General features: G+C 37.5%; 1 protein-coding gene across 2 annotated transcripts in view; it reads right to left on the reverse strand.

Annotated features, from left to right (window-relative positions):
* Window positions 1-4,296: 4,296 nt before the first annotated feature.
* The window catches only part of LOC126271939 (uncharacterized), an 891,928-nt gene continuing 871,985 nt past the window's right edge, over window positions 4,297-24,239 (reverse strand). For both annotated transcript variants that reach the window (XM_049974360.1, XM_049974359.1), the window contains exons 20-25: window positions 22,907-23,222; window positions 20,431-20,592; window positions 20,106-20,234; window positions 14,191-14,350; window positions 11,345-11,485; window positions 4,297-6,375 (exon numbers count right to left, since the gene is read on the reverse strand). In XM_049974360.1, the coding sequence (XP_049830317.1) occupies window positions 6,212-6,375; window positions 11,345-11,485; window positions 14,191-14,350; window positions 20,106-20,234; window positions 20,431-20,592; window positions 22,907-23,222 (1,072 nt within the window). In that variant the 3' untranslated portion in view covers window positions 4,297-6,211. The remainder of the gene's footprint in view (window positions 6,376-11,344; window positions 11,486-14,190; window positions 14,351-20,105; window positions 20,235-20,430; window positions 20,593-22,906; window positions 23,223-24,239) is intronic.

Genomic DNA, 24,239 nt, shown 5'->3' on the forward strand with positions numbered 1-24,239 from the left:
TTGTTATACATACCATTATATTTAGTATCCTGTCCACCCAAAGTAATTAAAACCTACATAAAGTCTACCAACAAACCAACAACCGCAACTATAAATGAAACAGGCATAGAAGAAGACATAATAGTACACTTAGCAAGAACACTCGCTCAACAAGGAAACAGAACAGCAACAACACAAGATGACGATGACTAGAACAAATCAAGTAAGGATATAAAGAATAGAGAGCTCAACTTGGATGGAGAGCAAGTTTCAAACTGTATCAGTGTGCCAAAAGTTCAGAAACAGAGTGACACATCAACTCGCTGGGTGGTCTGCTCCGTGTGATTTCGTCTGCGAGGGCAGCAGGGAGCAGTGCAATCCGATCCATAAGAGTGGTGGGGACTAGTGAGCTACTTTTCAATCTGATCCCTGAGGGTGGTGGGGAGCAGTGAGCTAGGGAGATGGCCTATGGTCCAATTGTTGAGAGTTGTGGGGAGCCTGAGTTGTTGGGAGAGGGGTGATGCTTGGATCGCTTGGTGATACACTACGACCACACAGTGGCTGCAGACCACACCTTTTATGATCAGAGGCAACACTTTCCGAGTGTGATACTAAGACAAAGGATAAGAAGTAAAAAAAATCACTCAAAAGTATGCAAACATTTATTGATTTTCTGAAATCAGAGTTAATCTTTTAAAATCCAGTGCAGAAACATGATGATGGAAGTGTTTTCTGCCTTGATGTATCGTACTGAAGCACTTGTGCCTCATTTGCCATGGTAGCTGCACAGTCAAAGCAGTGGATTGTGAAGCAGAGGTTCCCAGGTTTGATTCCCAGTTGGTCATATCATCATAATTAGTATTGCCCAACAGCCAATAAACTGAAAAATATATATGGAGCTACGTTTTGGGATGGACCTAAGGCCATGAGGAGCTGCTAGTCTTATGGGCTGGGATCATGCAAAGATGTTGGAAAGTTGGTGGAGAATCTCAGCCACATAGTTGCTACTGTTCATTATCATTGTTGTGGAGCCTTTATCTGTGGGAAGGATCATAAAATGTGGCTTGGATTTCAGATTACAAATAACTGTGTGTTACAAGGAGCCTTATCCCCTTCCACCAGCATCCACTGGCTTACGAAATGGAGTTCTTTATGGGATTTAATTGGCTGTTGTCTGAGGAGCATGTGGCAAGAAATGTTGCCACTGCAGACAATGAGTAAAGGAAAGATGGTTCTCTTATAAGTCCTGGATGGTTTAACTTAGGTTTAGGGCTGAAGGAGAAACCAGTAGAAACTATTGAGACTTCTGCAGAGTTCAGAGTTTTGGCACAAAGATTAGCAATAGTGTTACAGTACAGGCTTTCAGGAAGAGTGTGTTTCATGGAGAGTGGAATGAGTTTTCAGGGATATGGAAGGTATATAGAAGAAGTCAGCAAGGTATGGTTGGGAAGCTATGAGGGGTCAGTGCGGGAGGAGGGGTGGGGTGTGGGGGGAGGGCAGAATCAGAGTGGTAAGCTACAGGTAATCCCATGGAGGCAGAGGACAGGAGTAGCTGGGGAAACATCCCCAGATGATTCTGTGAATGCTGTTCCATTGTTGAAGGGCAAGAGTTTCTATTACAGAAAATGCATTATGGAAGTTGTGAATGTCCATGCACAGGGGGTGTGAGGCTCACATCATGGTGCAACACAACACACCTGTCATACTGGGCAGCCTACATATCGGGGCCTGGAAAACTCTTTCTTGCCACTGACATGCAGACTGCCTAAAAAATAGGTTGATTTGACACAACAGTTCTGTTTCCATACAATATGCTTGGTATGCAGGGTAGCCCACTATTGGAGTTAGATTTAGAAGGCTGTAAAGCCCACAGTTCTGATACCCGTGAAGCCTGCTACTTCTGTGTGAAGTCAATCTGATGAATCCCAGACACATGCATATACTCATTCTCTCTCCCCTTCTCTCTGTCTCCAGGTACACCTTTGATCTAGAATCTCATTGAACACAGTAGAATTGTCTTCACTAATGAGTGCTGCTTCAAATTAAGCCCTGATGACAAACAGAGTCATGTCTGGAGATGGCCCAGACAGCAGAGGGATAGCAGCCTGACTGTCACCTGCCATGAGACCTAACAGTGAGGTGTGACGGACTGGGGTGCCATCTCTTTTCTTAGAAGGACCTCTTTGGTCATCATCTGCAGCACCTTTACAGTGTATCAGTTAGCAGTATGTCAACAATATTCTACACCCCATTTTAATGCCCATCATGACAAGCCATCCTGAGCTTACACTCTCACTCTCTGTCTCTCTCTCTCTCATGGCTTGCCATGAAGAGCATTAAAATGGTGTTTCGAATATTGTCGACATACTGTTGACTGCTTTTCTGTAAGGGTGCTGTGGATGACAACCAAAGGGTTTTCTAAGAAGAGAAATCTCCCTCCTGTTCATCACTCCTTGTTGTTGGATCATATGGCAGACTACAGCCAGGTTTCTATCCCACTGCTATCCTGGGCATATCTTGACACACCTCTGTTGGTCATTGGAGCTTAGTTTGAAGTGGGAATCATCAGTGAAAACAATTCTACTCCAGTCAATGAAATTTCAGGTCAAAGATGTGTCTGGAGATGCCCGGAAAGCACTTGGATATCACCCTGACTGTACCTGCCATATGGCCCAACAACCAGGAATGATGGTTGGGAGATTTCTTTTCATAGCAGGGCCCCTATGGTTGTCAGCAGCACTCTTACAGCACAGCAGTATATCAATGATATTCTGTGCCTTATTTTGATGCCCTTCACGGCAAGCCATCCAGGGCTTACATCCCAGCACACAGAGTTTCTACTGCTTGTTTTTATACTTGCCAAACCTTACCTCAGACAGCAAGCTCGCCACATCTCTCCTGAATTAAAACTATTTGCATAATTATGGGCAGGACCCTTGAACCAGCTCAGGAATTTGAAAATAAAATGCACCAATTGGACATAATCTGACATGATCTCCCTCAGGAGAATCTCCAACAACTCCATCAATCAATGTCAAGCTGAATAACTGCTTGCATAAGGTCCGGAAATGGACCAATGCATTTCTGGCTTGTTCAATTTGTGAAGCTCTTTCTTTTGAGTAAATTATTGAGTTCTTCTAAAAAAGTAATCATTTGTTTGTCAGTACATGTACTTACATCTACTAAAAACAAAGATTCCAAGACTTACCAAGCGGGAAAGCGCCGGCAGACAGGCACATGAACAAAACACACAAACACACACACAGAATTACTAGCTTTCGCAACCGATGGTTGCTTCTTCAGGAAGGAGAGGGAAAGACGAAAGGATGTGGGTTTTAAGGGAGAGGGTAAGGAGTCATTCCAATCCCGGGAGCGGAAAGACTTCCCTTAGGGGAAAAAAAGGACAGGTGTACACTCGCACACACACACATATCCATCCGTATGTGTGTGCGAGTGTACACCTGTCCTTTTTTTCCCCTAAGGGAAGTCTTTCTGCTCCCGGGATTGGGATGACTCCTTACCCTCTCCCTTAAAACCCACATCCTTTCGTCTTTCCCTCTCCTTCCTGAAGAAGCAACCATCGGTTGCGAAAGCTAGTAATTCTGTGTGTGTGTTTGTGTGTTTTGTTCATGTGCCTGTCTGCCGGCGCTTTCCCGCTTGGTAAGTCTTGGAATCTTTGTTTTTAATATATTTTTCCCATGTGGAAGTTTCTTTCTATTTTATTTACTTACATCTACTGATTTACATCCCATTCAGATAATTACTTTGAGGTGTATTGCTCTTTTTGTGTGTTAGAATTTGTGTCTGTGTGCTGTATTCTATGCAACCATGATTACCTACATGTTCTCTGCCCACACGGAAAACCACCACCAAACTGTGGCCACCAGCCAACTATACCACCTACTCACTGAACTTGCCACTCAACATGATGTGCTTCACTTTAATGACTGTTTCACAGTTGTGCCATCTGGGTTATTCCCACCAATAACAACATAACTGAACTGTGCACGTGGGAACTCTCCCTGCAACACATCCTTAATTCCTGTAACCCTCCTGGCCTCAACCTTAGTCCATCATCCATTTCTCTATGATTCCCACTATGGTACACACATGCCTTCTGTACTAGAATAACTCCTCCCCCCACCCCTCCCCCATGCCCTGCTATCTGTCCCCCTCTCCTGTCCATTGCACATCATTGCCACCACCACCCATGCCAGCAGATTGCTGCTCAGGTCAGACAAAATCACACGTAGGTTCTGGCAGCTGGAGAAAATCACCATGTATATTTGAGAGTTGTATAAAATGAAAAGAAAAATGTATAGAAACCACTTACAGGTCTTTATTTCAATGAAAATCTGCACAAATATATTACAACATAAATTCAGAGCATAAATTCTTAAAAAGTAACAACTGCTATTATGATATAGCATTTAGCAATTCAACCAGTCACAATATATCAGCTTTATCAAATCCATTCAAATCAAATCAAAAGCACTGCCCATTTTACTCTCTACTTTCTGGAAGAATTATTTTCAGACAGATTACTGTGTTTCAAGTTGTTAAATGGGGAAATACCATAAACACAGTTTTAAAATTTACTGTCTCATACTCTCAACGAATAAGTATAAAACACACTACAACCTATTCTGAAACAAATATTATCTGCCTTAGACACCGACTTAATACCACAGGAATGATTATGGACTGAACAAATTTCAATGCATATTGTGTTCAATAAAATAACAATGCTCTTTTTTTTGTAAAAGCTGCTCTGGAACATTTGATCATTATAAAACTCTTCCTCTCAGTATCACAGAATACTGACTTTTTACAAAATGCACCTAGTGTTAAAAATAGCAACAATTTTATATTAATGGCACAATACAGGAATTATAGTGTCAATAGCACCAAGAACATCTCATTATTAATGTTACATTCACTTACATTCTGTCAAACAATTGTTGACAGCCCTTCCATATTTACAGAAAATTACAGTACATGTCACACCTAAACAGCAGTACTCAGATAGTCTGCATATGTGTTTTTATGGGGCAAAAATTTTCAGTGGAGTGTTTTTTTTTTTTTTCTTTTTGTGGAGAGAATAATTTGTACTGAATAAACAAACAGTTTCAAGAATCAGACCTGTCACACATATCTGCATCTACATCTGCTTGGAAGTTTCAAACTGTAGATGACATAATTTCAAAAAAAAAATTCAAAAGGTGTTTAATTTCTTTGTCACTCTACTGATATAAAATTTACTTAGTATGACTAACTGGCAAGGCAAAACAGACATTTGTTGATACAAAATGAGGCTTTCATATTGCTCTTTGAATATAATATGAGACATTTTGTGTGATCTCATTACAGCTGTCTGGTTCCTGTTGAAAAAAAATAATATGTATGTATGTGATGCTTGCAATGTGGAAAATATTCTCACAATTAGTTAATATTTCAGATATTCCTAGGGAATATAAGAAAACAGTATTAAAATATGAGCTACAAAGCACTGTTAAATGTTTAATATATACATTCTTTTAACATATTTCATTTCTACATTGATGAAGCTGCCATAGTTAAAGCAGCTGTATCTATAAAATTCTGAAGAAATAACACAACAATAAATTATTACATACAACACAATTGTATTAACAGTATGAATAATATTCATGCTAACAGTAACATTTCTCCTAAAAATATATATTTATCTATTTATTTATCAATAACAATTTTATGTGCAGTTGCCTTCCAGTTCAGTAAGTGCAAAACACTTGGTTCATAGTTCACTGTCACTACCATCTTTACTATGGTTAACAGCACTATCTGGAAGACATAGCTGGATTAATTCACCAAATAAATTTTACCATTCCTTCGTACAAAGTTACAGGATTTAGTAGTATGATACTCAGATACTGTAGTTAAAATAAACATACACTATGTTGATGCATACATCACATTGCACACATTCCCCTATGAAATGTAAGTTTCTTTCAATGTCCACATTTTACAGTGACAGTTAACTGTCCCTTATATTACATACAACACGTACAGTGCAACTTTAGCAAACCACTGAATCATCTGACATTGATACACATTCATGAAGCATTTTTTTCAACCTGCTGCTCGTTGAACTTTGTGAAGCAGCAGATGATACCTTATGTGATCATTTCCAGAGTCTTATTTTAGGAATCCCAATTTCACACTTTTGGCACAACGTACATTCTAATTAGTGTCACACTGCAGCTTTTGGCCTGATAGAAATAGTAACAGGACCACTTGGCAGCTTCTTCATGAGTGTCCAGGCTTCAATCCTTGTCATGTTGGTGACATCAGAGCCAGCCACTGCCAGAAGTTCATCTCCTGCCTTTAGCTGCCCCTGCTTTTCAGCTGCTCCACCTGTAGCATTACAGACAAAAATTTGAAGTCAAAACATCTACTTTTTTTAAAAAGCCTATCCAACACTGAAAGCACCTCTATGTGACTCTATATAGTTGTTGCAACATTCTCTGTGTTTCATCAATATACAAGACTTGAGAGAACAGACATTAATAGTTGGAGGACAAAAACCCTGAAAGACTATTGCAAATGGAGCTCAAGTTGACCTCACAAACAATTTGTTATCTGAACCTCTCCAATTATGCTATTGTGTTTCTACCTGAGCATAATATGTAAATCAAGAGCACATAATATATATTTATGTAATGGGAAGTCCTTGTTGAATATAAATAATGGAGGTACTTAAGGTAACAACTGACCATATAGTTGAGGCGTTTTGTCATCAACAGATACATAAACAAGACAAATATTGATAACTTCTGAATTATGTCCTCCTTTTGAGCTAACTAAAGAATACACATACACAACTACATCTGTATGGCTACAGTGTTGGGTCAGTACAATGAAAGGCATGAAGGACACTACTGCCAATGTACTGCTGACTGCTGTGCTGTAAGAGTGCTGCAGATGACAACCAAAGGGGTCATATGAAAAGAAATGGCACCTCACACCATCACTCCTCCTGTACAATTTCATTTTTGTTTAGTAACATATAGTTAATTTCATTTTTACTTATAATTCTTCTTTGTTAAGTCTGTTTACTATTATAATTAAAAGAATGAGTCAAAAGTAAACATGTCCTTCCTATTGATAAACTGAAATAATATTTGATGTCTGTTTTTTCTATTATCATACTGAGAGTTTCCAACTGAAGTTGGAATTACAAAAATGCACCACAATTCAGATGCGCATGAGGCAACAATAGCAAAACGAAGTTCAACATGTCCCCAAATGATTTGTTAGGGTCCATATTAGTGCAAAATACTATTCTGCCTTATATATACAGCATGTCCCACATAAACTTTTCACCACTGATATCTCTGCAACAGCAATATATACTGACAAACAGCTTTCATGGGTATGAGTGTATGGCAGGGGCTCACAAAAGTAAATACTATGAGACAATGTACAAACATACGCCTTCTCCGTAGTATACAAAATGTATAACGTAGTGCAATCACAAGTCTCACAGCCAAAATGCTACAACATATCAGAATGATATTTTCACTCTGCAGTGGAGTGTGGGCTGATGTGAAACATCCTAGCAGATTAAAACTGTGTGCCAGTCCGAGACTCGAACTTGGGACCTTTGCCTTTCGTGGGAAAGTGTTCTACCATCTGAGCTACCCAAGAATGACTCACGACCTGTCCTCGCAGGTTTACTTCCACCAGTACCTCGTCTCCTACCTTTGAAACTTCACAGAAGCTCTCCTCCGAACCTGGAGCCACTCGGTAGCAATTCTGGACATGTGGCATGTCACCTTGTCCCGCTGGAATTGCCCAAGTCCATCGGAATCACAATGGACATGAGTGGATGCAAGTAATCAGACAGGATGATTACGTACGTGTCATTTGTCAGAATCGTATCTAGACATATCATGGGTCCCCTATCACTTCAACTGCACAAGCCCACGTCATTACAAAGCCTCCACCAGCTTGAACAGTCCTCTGCTGACATCCAGGGTCCACAGATTCATGCGGCTGTCTCCATACCCTTAAACATCCATCCTCTTGATACAATCTGAAATTAGACTCATCCGAATAGGCAACATGTTTCCAGTCATCAACAGTCCAATGTCAGTGTTGACAGGCCCAGCCAAGGCGTAAAGTTTGTGTCATGCTGTCATCAAGGGTACATGAGTCGGCCTTCAGCTGAAAGCCCATATTGACCATGTTTTGTTGATGGCCCCGCATTGAAATCTGCAGCAATTTGCAGAAGGATTGCACTTCTGTCACACTGAAGAATTCTCTTCAGTCATCATTGGTCCTGTTCTTGCAGGATCTTTTTCTAGCCACAGCGATGTCTAATATTTGATGTTTTACTGTATTTCTGATATACACAGTATACTCACAAAATGATCATATAGGAAACTCCCCACTCCATCGCTACCTCGGAGATGCTGTGTCCCATCGCTCATATGCTGTCTATAACATCACATTCAGACTAACTTAAATCTTGATAACTTGCAATTGTAGCAGCAGTAACCAATCTAACAACTGCGCCAGACTCTTTTTGTCTTATGTCTGCAGCACCATACTGCAGCACAGACTGCAGCACCATATTCTGCCTGTTTACATATCTCTGTATTTGAATACACATGCCTATACCAGTTTCTTCAGCAATTCAGTGTATATGAGACACATACCAAATGGTACTAACAGATAATATTGAATGTATACACAGAAGAGCAGTGCAAATGGTCAAAGGTTTGTTTGACTGACTCATTGGAGACTGATATACATATTAACTGAACACTGCTTACACACACACACACACACACAACACACACACACACACACACACACACACACACACACTTACTTACTTTTTGGTGCTTAAAAGTATATAAAAAAGTTGAAAATATATATGGCAATATAATTTTAAAATATTATTTTTGAAGTTACTATAGTGGGACCACAGTTACTGTCCTATAAAATATCCGCCCATTAGAAGCCATATTGCCCATATGGCAATATAATTTTAAAATATTATTTTTGAAGTTACTATAGTGGGACCACAGTTACTGTCCTATAAAATATCCGCCCATTAGAAGCATCAAAAGACATCTATCATATCATTTCTCATAGACTTGTCCCATGTGGTGTACAAAAAAATAATGAAATAGGACCAATACAGTACTATAATTCTCATTAGGCCCATAGGAAGGATTTCTTCAGTCTAAAAACCTACAGGTTGATGCCACATGTACTCTGTAAAGCATGTTCAAACTGTTCAACAGGATGTCACAGTGCTCTGCCCAATACGAGCCTAGCAGAAAATCTCATTCGGACGTCACCACAAAAATGGTAAAGTCTCTGGTCCAAGTCCTTCACTGAACTTGAAACTGGAAGGTCATATCAGATTTTAGGATATATACAAAAAATGTAATTAATGATTCCACTCTGGAAATGATTTCAGTCAGCTGACATCTTTACAGCCACAAGCTGCAATCATCTGCACCCTTAACTCATGTAACACGTGGCATACTTACGGAGTGTGAACTTTCTAACCAGACTGCATATTCTTAGCCAGAGAAATCCATATCCCTTATCTACAAATATGACCTATAACAGTTGACTGGAACCAATTATTAAACAATATAAGGACTTATACCTGTCAGAAGTAGAAAATATAGAATGCATTAGATTTAGTCAGGCTGAAAGACAACAGTTTCCAAAATACAACATGTAAAGATACTACAAAAATTACTGTACCACTCAAGTATTTCTCTGGCTACAAAAATATATATAGCAAAGTGCCCACAAGGTGTAGTGCTGTCACCCATTAGCACTCTGACCAATGAGTGACAAACTCAAATGGAAATATCATACATGCATAGCAAATGTTATAATTAACTATAGCAAATCTGACTCAGTCATTTACAACTGATACCTTCATAGCCACATCTAATGTTATTGTCCTCTAAACTAACAAAACAGCATGGCCAATCAGATGAACATTTTTTGAACTAAATCTCACCTGAATAATACATGTTACTTCCTCCTTCTTTATTTCAACAACTGTGTACTTGTAAATATAGAAGTTAGGAGACAGATATGTATAGGAACAGTAGAAATGATTATCGTGCAAAATGAGCCATGGAACTAACTGATCTTCACAACCTACACTATTATTTCCAAACTGTCTTATCCATATTCCTCTGCTTCTTCTACTTCCACTACTACTACTACTACTACTACTAGTTTTCATCTTTCATTTCCTTTCAACTTCTTAAGACTTCACAATTGGATGCTCTTCATGCTGCTCTGCTGTACATCTGACCTGGGGTTCTGAACAACTTTTATTTAAACCCATTTCCACTTCAACTTTTTTTTTTTCATCCTGCTAGTTGAAGGAAACTTTGGTCTGAAAAACAGGTGTTCCTCTCATTTTTCATTTCTGAATACCTCTGCTGTTAGTTCCTAAAAATATATTTTTTATTCTCCTCAAATAATTGTGGCGGTCTTGTGTGTGTGTGTGTGTGTGTGTGTGTGTGTGTGTGTGTGTGTGTGTGTGGTTTGCTTTTTCCATCAAAGACTGTGCCTGAAAGCATATGTGTAAGTTTCTTTCAGTTGTGCCTGTCTGTAACTTAGCTTGTTATCTTTATGGTAAGTAGCAAACTATCTTTTCCTACTTACTGACATTTCTACCTGGAGTTTCCATTGTTTAATTTTATTCTGGGCAGGACAAGTCCATGTTACTTTACATGTGCTAGAAGCTGATAGAAACATGAATATCTTTCTTTTCCATTCATGACAAGCAAGATTATTATGCAGCTAGAGACTACTATAGTTCATGCCTGCAGCAATTACATTCACTCTCACTCAATTTATTTATCGAAGCATAATCTTAATTTGAGTACAGGCCATGATGATCATGTAATTCACACTGGACTGCGTCATTAATAGCCACAGTCTGTCTCCAGGAAATCATGTTAAGTTAGGGGATCCCATTTTTCTTTCAATGCATATTCTAGTAGCACTTTAAGTGGAAACAAGTTTATCTGGTTTTAAAACTGATTTTTCAGTGTGTTATATTAGCTCCACAGCTAATTTGGTTGAATTATGGGAAGACAAAATTATACAATCATTTTCATGTATAACCTTCTTAGAAATATTTTTTGACGACATCTGTAAGACACGTAAATTTTGCAATGAGTTCTACTATGTATTTCAAAATACTTTACAACTGAAGGAGCTTACATCTCAAAATCAGTATTTTTCAACCACACTTGATTATTCCTTATCCTCTAAAATCTTGGGACTTAGGGTATGATTTTGTGGAGACATGCGCAGAAAGAATGTTTACCTGTGAATATTTTCTTCACAGTTAATGGTCTGTCTCCAAGTGGTGAGTCTCTGCCACCATCCAAACTGAAGCCTAGTCCTGCTCCATCTTTGCACAGCACCAGATTCACAGGGGGACCACCTTCATTACCATCCAGCAATACTGCAATGGCAAATAAATTGTACTTCAACACAAATTTTTACATGTAATATTAACAATAGACAAATTATTACTCTGAAAAAGTTAAAAAAATAAAGCAAGGGAAAGAAAAAGTGAAAAATATAGGCAGGGATAAAGTTTTGTGTTTGAGGGCTGACTGCCACTCATTAAGCTCCTCACACCATTTCCATGGCCCCAGCAGCCCCTCCTCCCCCAGTATTCCTACTCACTTCAGTTAATAAAGCAATGAGAATTTACATACATTAGTATAATTAATACCAGCATCTACAGGAGAATGCATTTAATGCCCACTGTTTCACCAGCTCATCACAATATTTGAATAACTCAACAAATTCCAAGACCGAAAAACTTGAGTTGTGTGTTAACTGCAATGAGAGGTGGTTGAACTCAAATTTGTTTATGAAAATCAAATGCATGTACATTGGTTTCTTAGATTTTGCTTGTTCATTAAAGGGAATAGGATATATTGTGATGAAATAGTTGTGGCGGGTACACACACTTATAAGTGACACTTCCAATTTCCACATAATTAACCACAAAAAGTTTTGACACAGTAGCCGCAGTAGAGATGGAAAACTTTGAATGAGGAAACTCAAATATAAATTACATTGTTAATCATTAGCTGTGTTCAGATGGCTGATGGCTGATGTGAGCTGTTTGATGTCACAGGTATTATAAGCCTACATGATGTCAACACAACACAATGCTGCATGTCTGGCCCATAATGTTAAAATTATTTACAAAAGTACACCAAAGATCTACCTGCTAGTATACCAAAGGCTGTGTCAATTATATTTCCAACACAAGAAACGTCTATAAGTAAGTAAATAAAACTGAAATAATTACATTTTCATGTTTTGTTCAGTACATGATGCATTTTGGACCCTGTGGGTCCATCTTCAGGTGTAATTCGTCTTTAAACATGCTTTTTTTTTCTCTCTTGAATGAGATTAAAAGCATGTTCCTCTCACAAAAAGGTTTAATGTTAGGTTACAAATTTCGTTAGTCAAAGGCGGAAAACATGTGCAAAATAGTGGTAAAGATGAAAATTGCAAACAAACCAAGTAATCCAGGAACAGCATTTTTAATGATTTACTAACAGCATACATTTTTTTCTCCATATCACTTCATTCAAGAGGCACATTCATAACCACGTTTGTTAACACTTCACAAATGTTTTTGTACATGGTGTGACATATGCAGGAAACAACTGACATATACAATAAAGAGCATTGGCATAAGCAATGGCTACACAGCAAAAAAAAAAAAAAAATGACAATTTATACAGACAAATACACAAAAGCAAGACAACAAATGGAAACATTATGAAAGAAGAGAAAATATTCGCCAGTATCCCATACCTGGGCCCCATATCACAAAAAATAGCTAACCTTTAAAAAAAAAAAAAAAAATGTAACAGTTTCACTCTCAACTAATTATAAGTTAGGAAACTTACTCATCCATAACGTAAAATCAAATATGCAGACATACAACAGCAGTGGAGTGTACAGAGTATCATGCTCCAGTTGTCCTGCCTAAAATATACAGAAAACAGGCAGAAACTTCAAAACCCATTTTTTCAGGGTCAACCACTTTAAAAAATCAGTCATTGTACAACATATGTTGAAAATGAAACATGCCATCAACAATGTAGAAAACAATTTGGTAGTATTATATAATGAAGCCAATGGTAAGATCCTAAATATGTTAGAACAACTGAAGATATACCTCCACAAAACCAAAAAAACCAAAATTGATGGTAAATGAACAAACAGATTTTGCAAACCACAGCTATTTCAGTAATTTTAAAGACCTATGCTAAAGTTATTTCCACATATGTCAAGTGTTTCCTGTATATGTCAATTGTTTAATAATTATATCTTAAGCACTACAAAAAATTCTTCTTTGAACACACCGTGCACAAAAACATCTGTGAGTGTTAACAAACATGTGTTTGTGAATGTGCTTCTTGAAGAAATGATATGTTTGAAAACTATGGAGAAAAAAAAAACATTTGCTGTTAACTAAATCGTTAAAAATGCTTTTCTTGGATTACTTGGTTAGTTTACACTGTTCATCGTTTCCACTATTTTACACATATTGTCCTCATTTCACTTACAAAATTTGTAACCTAACATCAAACCTTTTCGTGACAGGAATTTGCATTTCGTCTCATTCCAGAGAAGAAATAAAGCATGTATTAAGACGAATTACACCTGAAGGTGGACCCACAGGGTCCGAAATGCATTGTGTACGGAATAAAACACGAAAAGTTGTGACTGAAGGCATTTTTTAATTTATACCTTGAGTGTATTGAGTACAGTTAGGTTTGAAGCTGCAAAATACGGATAAAATTAAATTACATTTTCAGCAACTGTGTACAGATAAGAGAACTGAGCTGAAGTATGAAAGACTGTGTACAACATTTTAAACAAGATGGTTAATTGACAGTGGAGGGAAGATAGCTTAATTAAAAAGAAACTGTAGTGTTCATCTCTCAAGTACAGAAAGGAAAATGGCATTTGTAAGCTTAGAATTGCTGGAAATGCGTGATGAATGCTTCAACTTTTCATTTACTGCATCATGTGTGCTAATACAAGTAACTTTTGTAGCCTTGTTTTCAAGCTGACATTCCAAATCATATATTCATAACTGTGCTAATATCATCAGTATGAAAGATCACTTACCACCACTTGTAACTACTGTTTCAACACTATTCTCTTTCAACTGTTCAAGTACTCTAAATGGAGCCATTTTACGGCCAAATGAGGGTTCCTCATATGATGGACTTGATACGCCCTCTGATCCCTTCTTCATCACAACTAGCACAACTTCTGCTGAGGGAGACTGCAAAACAGAAACAAGAAAATTGTTCATTACATAATAGCAGTTGTGGGACAACTGATGCATAACATGAATGCTTTAATATATAGTAATAATTTTAACAGATTCAAGTGAAGATTCTACACGAAAGACTGTGTATTGTATAAACTAAACACTTCTTTCCTTGTTTCACAGTGTACTGGAAAAGAGACGTACAGCCTGAAAACTTGGCCATACGAAAACAGAGGCTTACCAACAATCATTCTTTCCACGCACTATTCATGAGTGCAACAGGGTTGGAGGGATTAGATTGTGGTACCGAAAGTACCCTGCACCACACACCATTAGGGGGCTTGCAGAATGTGATGTAGATGTAGATGAAGATGAAGAAACTTCCTTTATTTTAAATCATAGTGTTCACATTTTGTCATCATAGAATATAACTAAGGAAACAAACTTAACCCTTTACTACTATCGACCGTCTCTCAGACAGCTACAAATTTTTGTGTAGAGATATTTCTCACACCCCTGCAAAACCAAATAGACTCTTCCAGGTACCTTCCTACTGGCTGTCACGCTACATGTCCCAGCATTCTTGCATTGTTGCTGCTCTTTGTTTCGTAATTATTAGCCTTGAGAGGTCTCACAGACGTATCATAGTGTTTCCGTGCCGTGTTTTTGTTGCATGCTACTGTTTCTCCATGGTGGGGAAAGCTGGGCCTTCTATGCAACGTGTGTTATGTGAGGCAGATGTGGTCGTTCAAGATCGTGTGGACGTTCAAGATCGCCCCGTTGAATCTTCGGATGAAGACTTCGATGACAGCGATAATGACCCAGATTTTCAGATATTTAGTGATCACGACACTAATTCAGAGCAGGAAACTGAAAGTGATGAAGATGTGACAACTGATGACGATAGAGTTTACTTCTTCGGTAAGAACAGATGTTTTCGATGGAGAAAAAAGCAGCCACCAGCAAACGTAAGAACAAGGCAACACAACATCGTCTTGCAGCATCCTGGACTGAGACCGATGGCGAAAAGTCTTGGAGAAAACCCTGCTGTTTTGGAGGTATGGAAACTGTTCTTTACACCAGGAATTCTAGACGAAATCATTTGATGGACGAATCTGAAAATATCTAAGCTTAAAGCACAGTACGCTAACGATTGCTTATCCTATCAAGAAGATGTTGATGTTATTGAATTGAAGGCTCTAATTGGTCTATTAGTGTATTCAGCCATTTTCAAGTTGGAGAATGAGTCTGTTTACAGCTTGTTTGCAACCGATGGAACCGGCAGAGATGTTTTCAGATGCACTGTTAGAAAAGCAATATTTCTGTTTTTATTGTCTGCATTACGATTTGACAATCCAGATGATTGGGTGGAAAGAAAGAAAATAGAAAAATCAGCACCAATTTCACAAATCTTTTTGCGTTTTATTGAAAACAGTCAACTTTGCTACTCTGTAGGTGCAACAGTGTGTGTCAATGGAATGCTTGTTTCTTTTCGTGGAAGGTGTGGGTTTAGAAGGTACATGCCAAACAAATCGGCAAAGTATGTTCAGTGTTTGACTGACGCTCATACAAATTACTTGTACAATGCATATATTTATTCTGGAAAAGGCAGCAGCAGTCACACCGTTCCCACACAGGCTGTCCTTCGATTGGTGAAACCCATTGAAAACACGAGGCGAAATGTTACAGGTGACAACTGGTACTCATCAGTAGAACTAGTCAATGAACTTTCAAAAACAAGGTCTCACATACGTTGGTACGCTGAAAAAGAACAAAAAGGAGATCCCACAGACCTTACCTAACAAGAAACGTGGAGTGAAGACATGTGTCTATGGTTTTACAGAAGAAATGACTCTAGTTTCCTTCATGCCCAAGAAGTCCAAAGCTGCAATACTGATCTCTTCTATGCACCATTCAGTAAACAATGATCCTGAATCAGGAAAACCTGAGATCATCCTGTTTTATAACACAACAAAAGGTGGTGTGGACTGTCTCGACCAAAGGTGTGCAGCTTATTCGTCAAGTCGCCGGACAAGAAGATGGCCTTTGGCCATTTTCTTCACATTAGTGGATGTTGCTTGTGGTGTAAATTGTTACGTAGTACATCAAGCTTTTCCAAAGGCAGAGGTAATGACGAGATTGAGCTTCATGAAAACTCTAGCAAGAGACCTAGTTGAACCTCATATGAAGCGTAGAATTTCTATTGGACACTTGCCGCGAGGGTTGAGTGGCACCATCAGAATAATACTTCACCTACAAGATGAACCTCAGACACCGAAAAAAGAATTCGAAAATCGAAAAACGTGTGCCTTTTGCCCTCCTCGTCTGAAGAGGAAAACAAGGCATCCTTGTCAACAGTGTGGTGTTCCGATTTGTTTCAGGTGGAAATTGACTAAAGTATGATTCAGTGATACATTAGAAAAAGCATTTAGTTTTTACTTGAAATTTTAGAAGTAAAATGTGACAAAGTTTCTCCATTCATAGACTTATGGACTGAAATATTCACTCTACATTGCAAAGATGAGTAGTAAACTGAAAGCAGAGTTTGCACACAATTTATCATATGTCAAGTTGGATTTTTCCACCTAGTTATATTGCCAGTTTGTAATATGATCCCTCTGATGGAAATCTGTGTGTGAGTGGAGAGCTAACTACTTGCTGTTATTTTCGTAACTCATAAAATAAAAATATACTCCAGATTTCACTTTGTTTTAATTGTTAAAGTGTCTAAAATACTGCACTGTTTAAAAAAAAATCCATTTTCTACAAATGCACCTCTAAGAAGTGTAATGAATGACAGGAAGTCAAACTGTATATATTTTGCAAAATTCTCGTTTAATATATAAAATATAAAAATGCGGTCTGTGAGACCTCTCCATAGTAATTGTGTTCCTGTGAATGACCATAGTAGTTAAGGGTTAACAGAGAAAGCCATCTGTTGGTATTTACTTACCAGTCCATGGGCAAGATTGTTTGGCAGAATCTATTGTCAAGAGATATAACACAAAGGTAAGCTTTAAAAACCAATGGCCAAGTGAAGTGATGCAGTGATTAGCACACTGGACTTGCATTTGAGAGAAGGACGGATCATATCCCCATCCGGCCATAAACAATAAGGTTTACTATGATTTTCATAAACAGCTTACAGTGAATGAAGGGTTGCTTTTTTTTTAAAAAAAAAAAATCTAGGGACCGATTTCCTTTCTCATCCTTCCATAATATGAGCTTGTGCTCCATCTCTAAGAAAAACCGCTGTCAACTGGATGTTAAAACAAACTCTAATCTTCGACCTTTCCTTTAGAAAACAATGATGATGTGATAGTTGTAAATACTGAACGAATGTGTAAAACTGTCTTGAGATTCAAGTCAGTTTGTCAGAAATCATTGTTTGACTAACCTTCTGATTTTTTAGCTCTACGTGTTGAATATCTCTGTTATAAACCAACTGTATTAGCTGCTGCTTTTCAGGAAGGGACCAGTTTAAGAGGAACGCAGTATCGATAATCTGTAGCAGATATTAGGTGCCAACCAGGAAAGATCAATATTTAATCAAACAGTGGAAAATCCAGAGTGGGATGTAGCAATATTCTGAGAAGGAAAGTTGCTACTCACCTTGTAGCGGAGATGCTGAGTCGCAGATACGCACAACAAAAAGATTTTCACACTTAAAGCACGCAAACTTAACTTACACACACGACTGCAGTCTCAGGCAACTGAAACCCCCACCGTAGTAGTGTGGTTTCAGTTGCCTGAGACTACAGTCATGTGTGTGAGTTGCATTTGCGTGAATATGTGTGTGTGTGTGTGTGTGTGTGTGTGTGTGTGTGGGTCTATTGTTGACAAAGGCCATTGGCTGTGAAAAATCTTTTTGTTGAGCCTATCTGCAACTCAGCACCTCTGCTATATGGTGTGTAGCAACTTTCCTTCTCAGAATAAAGATTAATATTTGTTTTAGCATTATACATAAAATATATTGCAAGAATGTTGTCAATGTTATAAATGCTGTCACAACAAAATAATGAAATCTAACTCTATAAACATAACAGAACTGAGGTGCACATCATAATCATGTCCAATAACCCTAAGATTTCTGTAATATTATATACATCTCACGAGACCTATCCATTTGAGACACTAACAGGAACATAGCTCAATGTGATCATCAAACACACTTCAAATAGGACGAGTCTGAATACATGGATGCTTTGGCTATGGACAAAGACCAAAAAATATACTGTGTGTGTGTGTGTGTGTGTGTGTGTGTGTGTGTGTAAGTCAATCATCCACACAGTTTGAAAACTAGCCAAGTATGAAGTGATGTAATATAAATGGGACTTAAGTTTTACTTGCCACTCTAATCTTTTTTTCCAATAAATGACTCAAAAACTATCTTCTAAACGAAGAATAAATAAGTAATAAACTGTCTCTTGTAGTAATTATCAAAAAGAAATATGTTGTGCACTTTCTGTTTCTTTTCTCATTAAATCCTACCCTTTGTTGTCTATAGCAGAGGAACAGCATTTTACACTGATTTTATTCAACAGAATTTTGCATCCATGAAAGAGTTTGAGTCAGCAATAAATTTTTAAGTTTCAATGCAAATGTATTTGTAGTATACTGTGTAGTGTTAACATTCTTTTGTTAGCACTACACAAGTTTCAAGGATAAACAGCGCATGTACATAATAGCAACAACCATAAACTGCTATTCCATAATAAAAGCAAAGACTGGCACATGATTGATCCTACATCATCCCACATAAATACTGGAAATATCCATATGTCAAGGTACCCGAGTGCCTGTCAAATGTCTGCTGCTTGACGTACACTTTGTACGTGCTTAATATGTAATTTAACTTCCAAAACTACTATTCATACAAAGCGGAAATAAATATTGATATGCTTTAAACGTTTCTGAAACTCACTATTCCCCATCAGCCAGATTATGCTTGCATTGTCCAGTCATAGAATGGATACAACTTTCGAAAGTGCAACTTGACTAATGAGATAAGCCAGCCATATAACTTCCTTTGCTACGCCACTGGCAGCTATGAACTCAGTTTCAGTTGTTGATACGGACACATGCACTTCATGAGAAGCGAAGTCCACTTATATTATAGCAAGTGATTGGCTCACTGGCATAATCACCAGCTCAACTGACATTTCAGCCTCTCTATACCCAAGTCCCAGTTCCCCTTTGACATATTTTAAAATATATAAACAATGTCACTACATTAGCATTTGATGTTTTAACAATGATCTCTTACACCAAGTTATTAGTTGTATCTTATGCTTTCAGTTTCGGGTTATAAGGTGCAGCTTGTTTGGCAGTTGTGGCATTTTGAAATAACTCCAGTTTTAGAATGTTATTTATGTAAACTTCTTAAACTACTTCAGAACCATGAGGTAAATTTTGAACCACGGACTTCAATGCATTTTAGTTCTGTCACCTCACAATTTCTCCATTGCAAAAATTCCAGCAAGTAATCAATTAAAAGAATGAACTTTTAAAATGCTTCAATTAGTATTAGACAAAGTTATAGGATACATGAAAGAAGATGTATATGCAACAGCAGCAACCAAAACCTTGTACTCAATGATAAAACAAAGAACTCACACAAATACACAGAGCAATGTTTATGGACTTAACATCTCTTGGCAACATATATGAATAGTTTTTTACTGGAAATATTGGAATTTTCTCCCAAGGGTAAATACCAGCCATTCTGTTTTCTTATATTTTTATATTAAAAAAATAAAATTGTTACCTTCAATATACGCAATGACTCTTGATGAGTGACACCTTTCATGCTGTGCCCATTAATTGAAAGAATGCGGTCTCCTTTCTGTAGACGCCCATCTCTATCTGCAGGACTGCCTGCCAAAACTTTATGTACCTGTAAAGCAAAGTTAAATTGCTTATAAATATTCCTGTAGTCTTTTTCTACACTTTTTACAATTTATAATACTTCTGTTCAAGCACACATATGTAAATACAAGAATCAGTCATCCTTCACATTATATGGTGACAAAACACACACACACACACACACACACACACACACACACACACACACACAATGTGTCACTTACAGTTATTTCCTTGGCTTCATAGTCTGCTCCACCAGCCAGTGTAATGCCGACACCCCCGCCAGCTGGATCCCTATGCAAAACTATTACTTCTAATGTGACTGGACTGCATAAGCCACTTTCATCAAGACTCTGATTTGCCTCATTCATCAGCTGCTGCAGTTCCTAGAAAATTGTACAAAAATATGATTAATTCCCTCTGAAATAAACTCAATTAACAAAAATGTATTTTTTCATAATGGTGAATAAAATTTGTTGCAGTTATAATTTACAAGTTGCTTTGTTTGGATAAAGGCATGTACACTAAATAGGCTTCAGGACACTACCCCTCTTCAGGTGCTTCTTAACTGCATATGACAAAACATACAAGTCACATAAACATTGGCAAATTTATCCAGTAGTATGAGAGAGCCTGTGCGGATAAGGCATGAAAAATATGGTTTCAGCCAGTTAGATTCAAAACAAACAGGGCCATATATGTGCTCCGGCAGCTGCATGTAGTATATCTGATATGCTTCATGTTCGGTGGTGGGCTTAAAAATGAAATATTGTTATGTACGTAGCACTGATAAAGAATGTAACCAACAAAATAAAACTCCAGTTAAATTCAGGCAGGAAACATTTCCCCTTATTTGCTAGCAACACAGAAAACATACATTTAGATAATCATAAAGAAATACTAAGCTTTGGACATGTCAAAGGAGAAGAAAAGTTTGGAAGGAATGTGATTAATCAGTGCTCAAATGTCATTAAGAAACATGGGTCAGTGAGACACATTAGGATAGTGTGAGTGGAAAATCAACTGATGAAATTATGACAACAAACAAATCATGGATCCCGAAAAGCATGGTCTGGTAGAAATGGTACTTGACAGGTCAGAGACAGGAGGAGGGTAGACTGAAAAAATAAACTTGGGATGAAAGCAATAATGGAGAAAATAAAAGGATGCAAACAGTGGAGCAGAAGCAGGCATTAGATGAGAGGCCACAAAACAGAGAGACAAAAATGGGAAAAATAATCAAATATCTAGATGTGGGGCTAACTCCACAGTAGCTCCTTGTGTTCCCCCTGTGCTTCAACTGCCATTTTATCTCTCACATTGTAAGTAGAAGTGGTTTCTATCTAAATTTGATTATCTAAACAACAGCTGCATTTGCAAAAGTTTTAAAACTTTAAAACACCTGCACAGATAAAGAAATCATTCTTATCTTCAAGTAAGCTAAGCAATGTGAAAACCTGATATAAAACTATACTTGGGCCACCTTAATAGAACGATACAGCAACACTACCGTATACAACGGAAAAGCCATAAGTTGGCTTATATATGTAAATAAACATGTGAAATGAACTGACTTCACATTTTGCTGGTTTAATGACACCTTCTACATTAGCAAGCCAAAGATGGACACTGCTGCATCAGTTTATTCAACTCAGAACACTGAAAGTTGTGGAAACTCAGAAATAACAAATTTTACTTAAGATGGCTAATAATGCTTTTATTTATTACAGAGCTGCTGTTATGACCCAAAATTTAGCTTCCATTAAAAAAAAAATTGGAGCCCAGATAGCTTCCTTTCATATGTGCACAGAAAAAATGTTACTAATTTGATGCACTTACTGTCCAAAAATGATCTGCATCTGAATATTTCTAGAAAATGACTACTTCACAGCTAGTTTCCAGAAGATGTAATGTAAAATATGTGCAGAAACACTTGTATTTGCACCATCTGTAACTATGTAAATTGTATGCTCTACTTTAAGCGTGTGCGTGTGCGCGTGCGTGTGTGTGTGTGTGTGAGTTTTGTAAATTTTCATCACATCATTACATGTCATCAAATGATCACACCTTAGTGTGAATTGTCCAATATCAAATGTATGTTTTGTGCATCACCATGTGCATGTCTTGCACAAGATTGATTCAGAGGACAAATAAATAAATAAAGAGATAAAAGAAATACCCAACATCTTCCCTTCAATGTACATTTTTTCCTTCTGTTTCTGATCTTTACACTATTTGTGAGAAAGGAATTCCTAATATTTTCAAAGTGAGATATTCAATTAACGTTTTTAATTTTTGAGTTAGTCAAACCACCTCCTCAGTTACTCCCGTTCAGGTAGCTGGTAATTACACATTTCTCTTCTGTTTCAAATATTGTTAAATTATTTAAATAAAGTAAACTAGGCAAATTGTAGTAGGAACAGTTGCTACACACAGCCAGAATACAAATTGTTGCCTTGAATATAAGTAAAAAATTATCCAGTGTCATACATTAAACAGGAACCGTTCTTACATCAACAGCTTTGCTCATCTGGTACATATCACACAACTCAATGTAAATGCCAATAGAGATCCTACAGTATACAGACCTTACAATGTCTCAAGAGATTAGCACAGATGTGAAAGAAGAGTGACATATAATTTAAAACCACAAAATTAACCCCCTTAATCAGATACAATATCACTTTTGTCTATTGTTACCTGTGGTGTTATGAGGCTCGAAGCTGAAGAAAGTGAGGAGACACTGCCGTAGAGCACACTATCTCGCAAAGTGTTGTCATCGCTGGCTGTAGAGTCCAGAGAGGAACCTCTGAAGTGCTTTACGAGTGTAGGACCTGAGTCTTGCCTCGTGATGCTTCCATTACTTCCATTTGACAATTTGGAGGTGGGTTTAGGAGGAACTGAAGGAGGTACAGGCGATAATGGGCTCTCTAATGGTGGCGTGTTGCTTGGGGAAGAAGCCTCCCACTGAGTCACGTAGCGGCGTGGAGCTGCCACGGGGGGAGACTTGCTGTCTCTGTAATAAAATACAGTCTTTATGATGCCACTGCAATATGGGTCACACAATTTTCGTGTTTGATATATTTTCCTATTGGATAATAATATTGTGTTTGTGTTGTATCAATATAAAAGTAATGATAATATCAACAGTGGTCATAGTAATATACCCAGCCCCAAGTATTTAAGGAAAATACTGTCAAACTGAAATACAGTACAAAATACATACAGCAGGTCCAAATCAACAGCCATTGGAAGAACTGTTAATAAATATTACAAACATAAATAGCTGTAATTTCTTTGTAAATCTAGCATTAAGAAATTGAAAAGAATATTTCTATAAAGTTCATTACAAGTAACTCCAGCAATCACAGTGAAAACTGTGGATGACAGCTAGGTTTTGAATACCACACTTTAGAAGAGAGAGAAAAAATTCCTATAAATCTGGGAACAATCTATATGACCCAACTGGAGGTATAATGCAAGTGGTACTACAAACACATACCTTGCATAATTGAAGGACTGAATGCAGCTTCTTGTTTTAATAAAATAAAATATACACACACTTTAATCTGGGTTCTGGGAGTGTAAATTCCTATTAGTACTGTAATAAATGATATTCACTCTAAAATAAATATGTGCTTTCACAATTTTGTGGATACTTATTCTTCTTTCATAAGTATTAGTATGGTAACATAAAACATTAATTGCAATTGACAAGTATGTAGCTGCTGAAAATTGTAACCTGAAAATAAGCAGTTTTCTTTCTCACATTAGAAGGTGTTCACAAGCACTATATTTGTGGTACAAATTTTATGCCCTTTATTAGAAGCATAAATAGGGTCACATTAATAAGCTTTTTGAGTTTCTTGTCAGTACTTTATGGTGTTTTAATGTATGTGCTACTAAATATATCATGCACATACAGACACTACCAGATGCAGATTTTTCTTTTGGAATTAAAAGTATCATAAATCAATGGCAATTCTATAAAATTTTGCAGTGAAGTAAACCACTCAACAAACAGCTCAAGCAT

Source organism: Schistocerca gregaria, chromosome 5 (genome assembly GCF_023897955.1).
Source record: "Schistocerca gregaria isolate iqSchGreg1 chromosome 5, iqSchGreg1.2, whole genome shotgun sequence".
Classification (NCBI taxonomy): domain Eukaryota; kingdom Metazoa; phylum Arthropoda; class Insecta; order Orthoptera; family Acrididae; genus Schistocerca; species Schistocerca gregaria.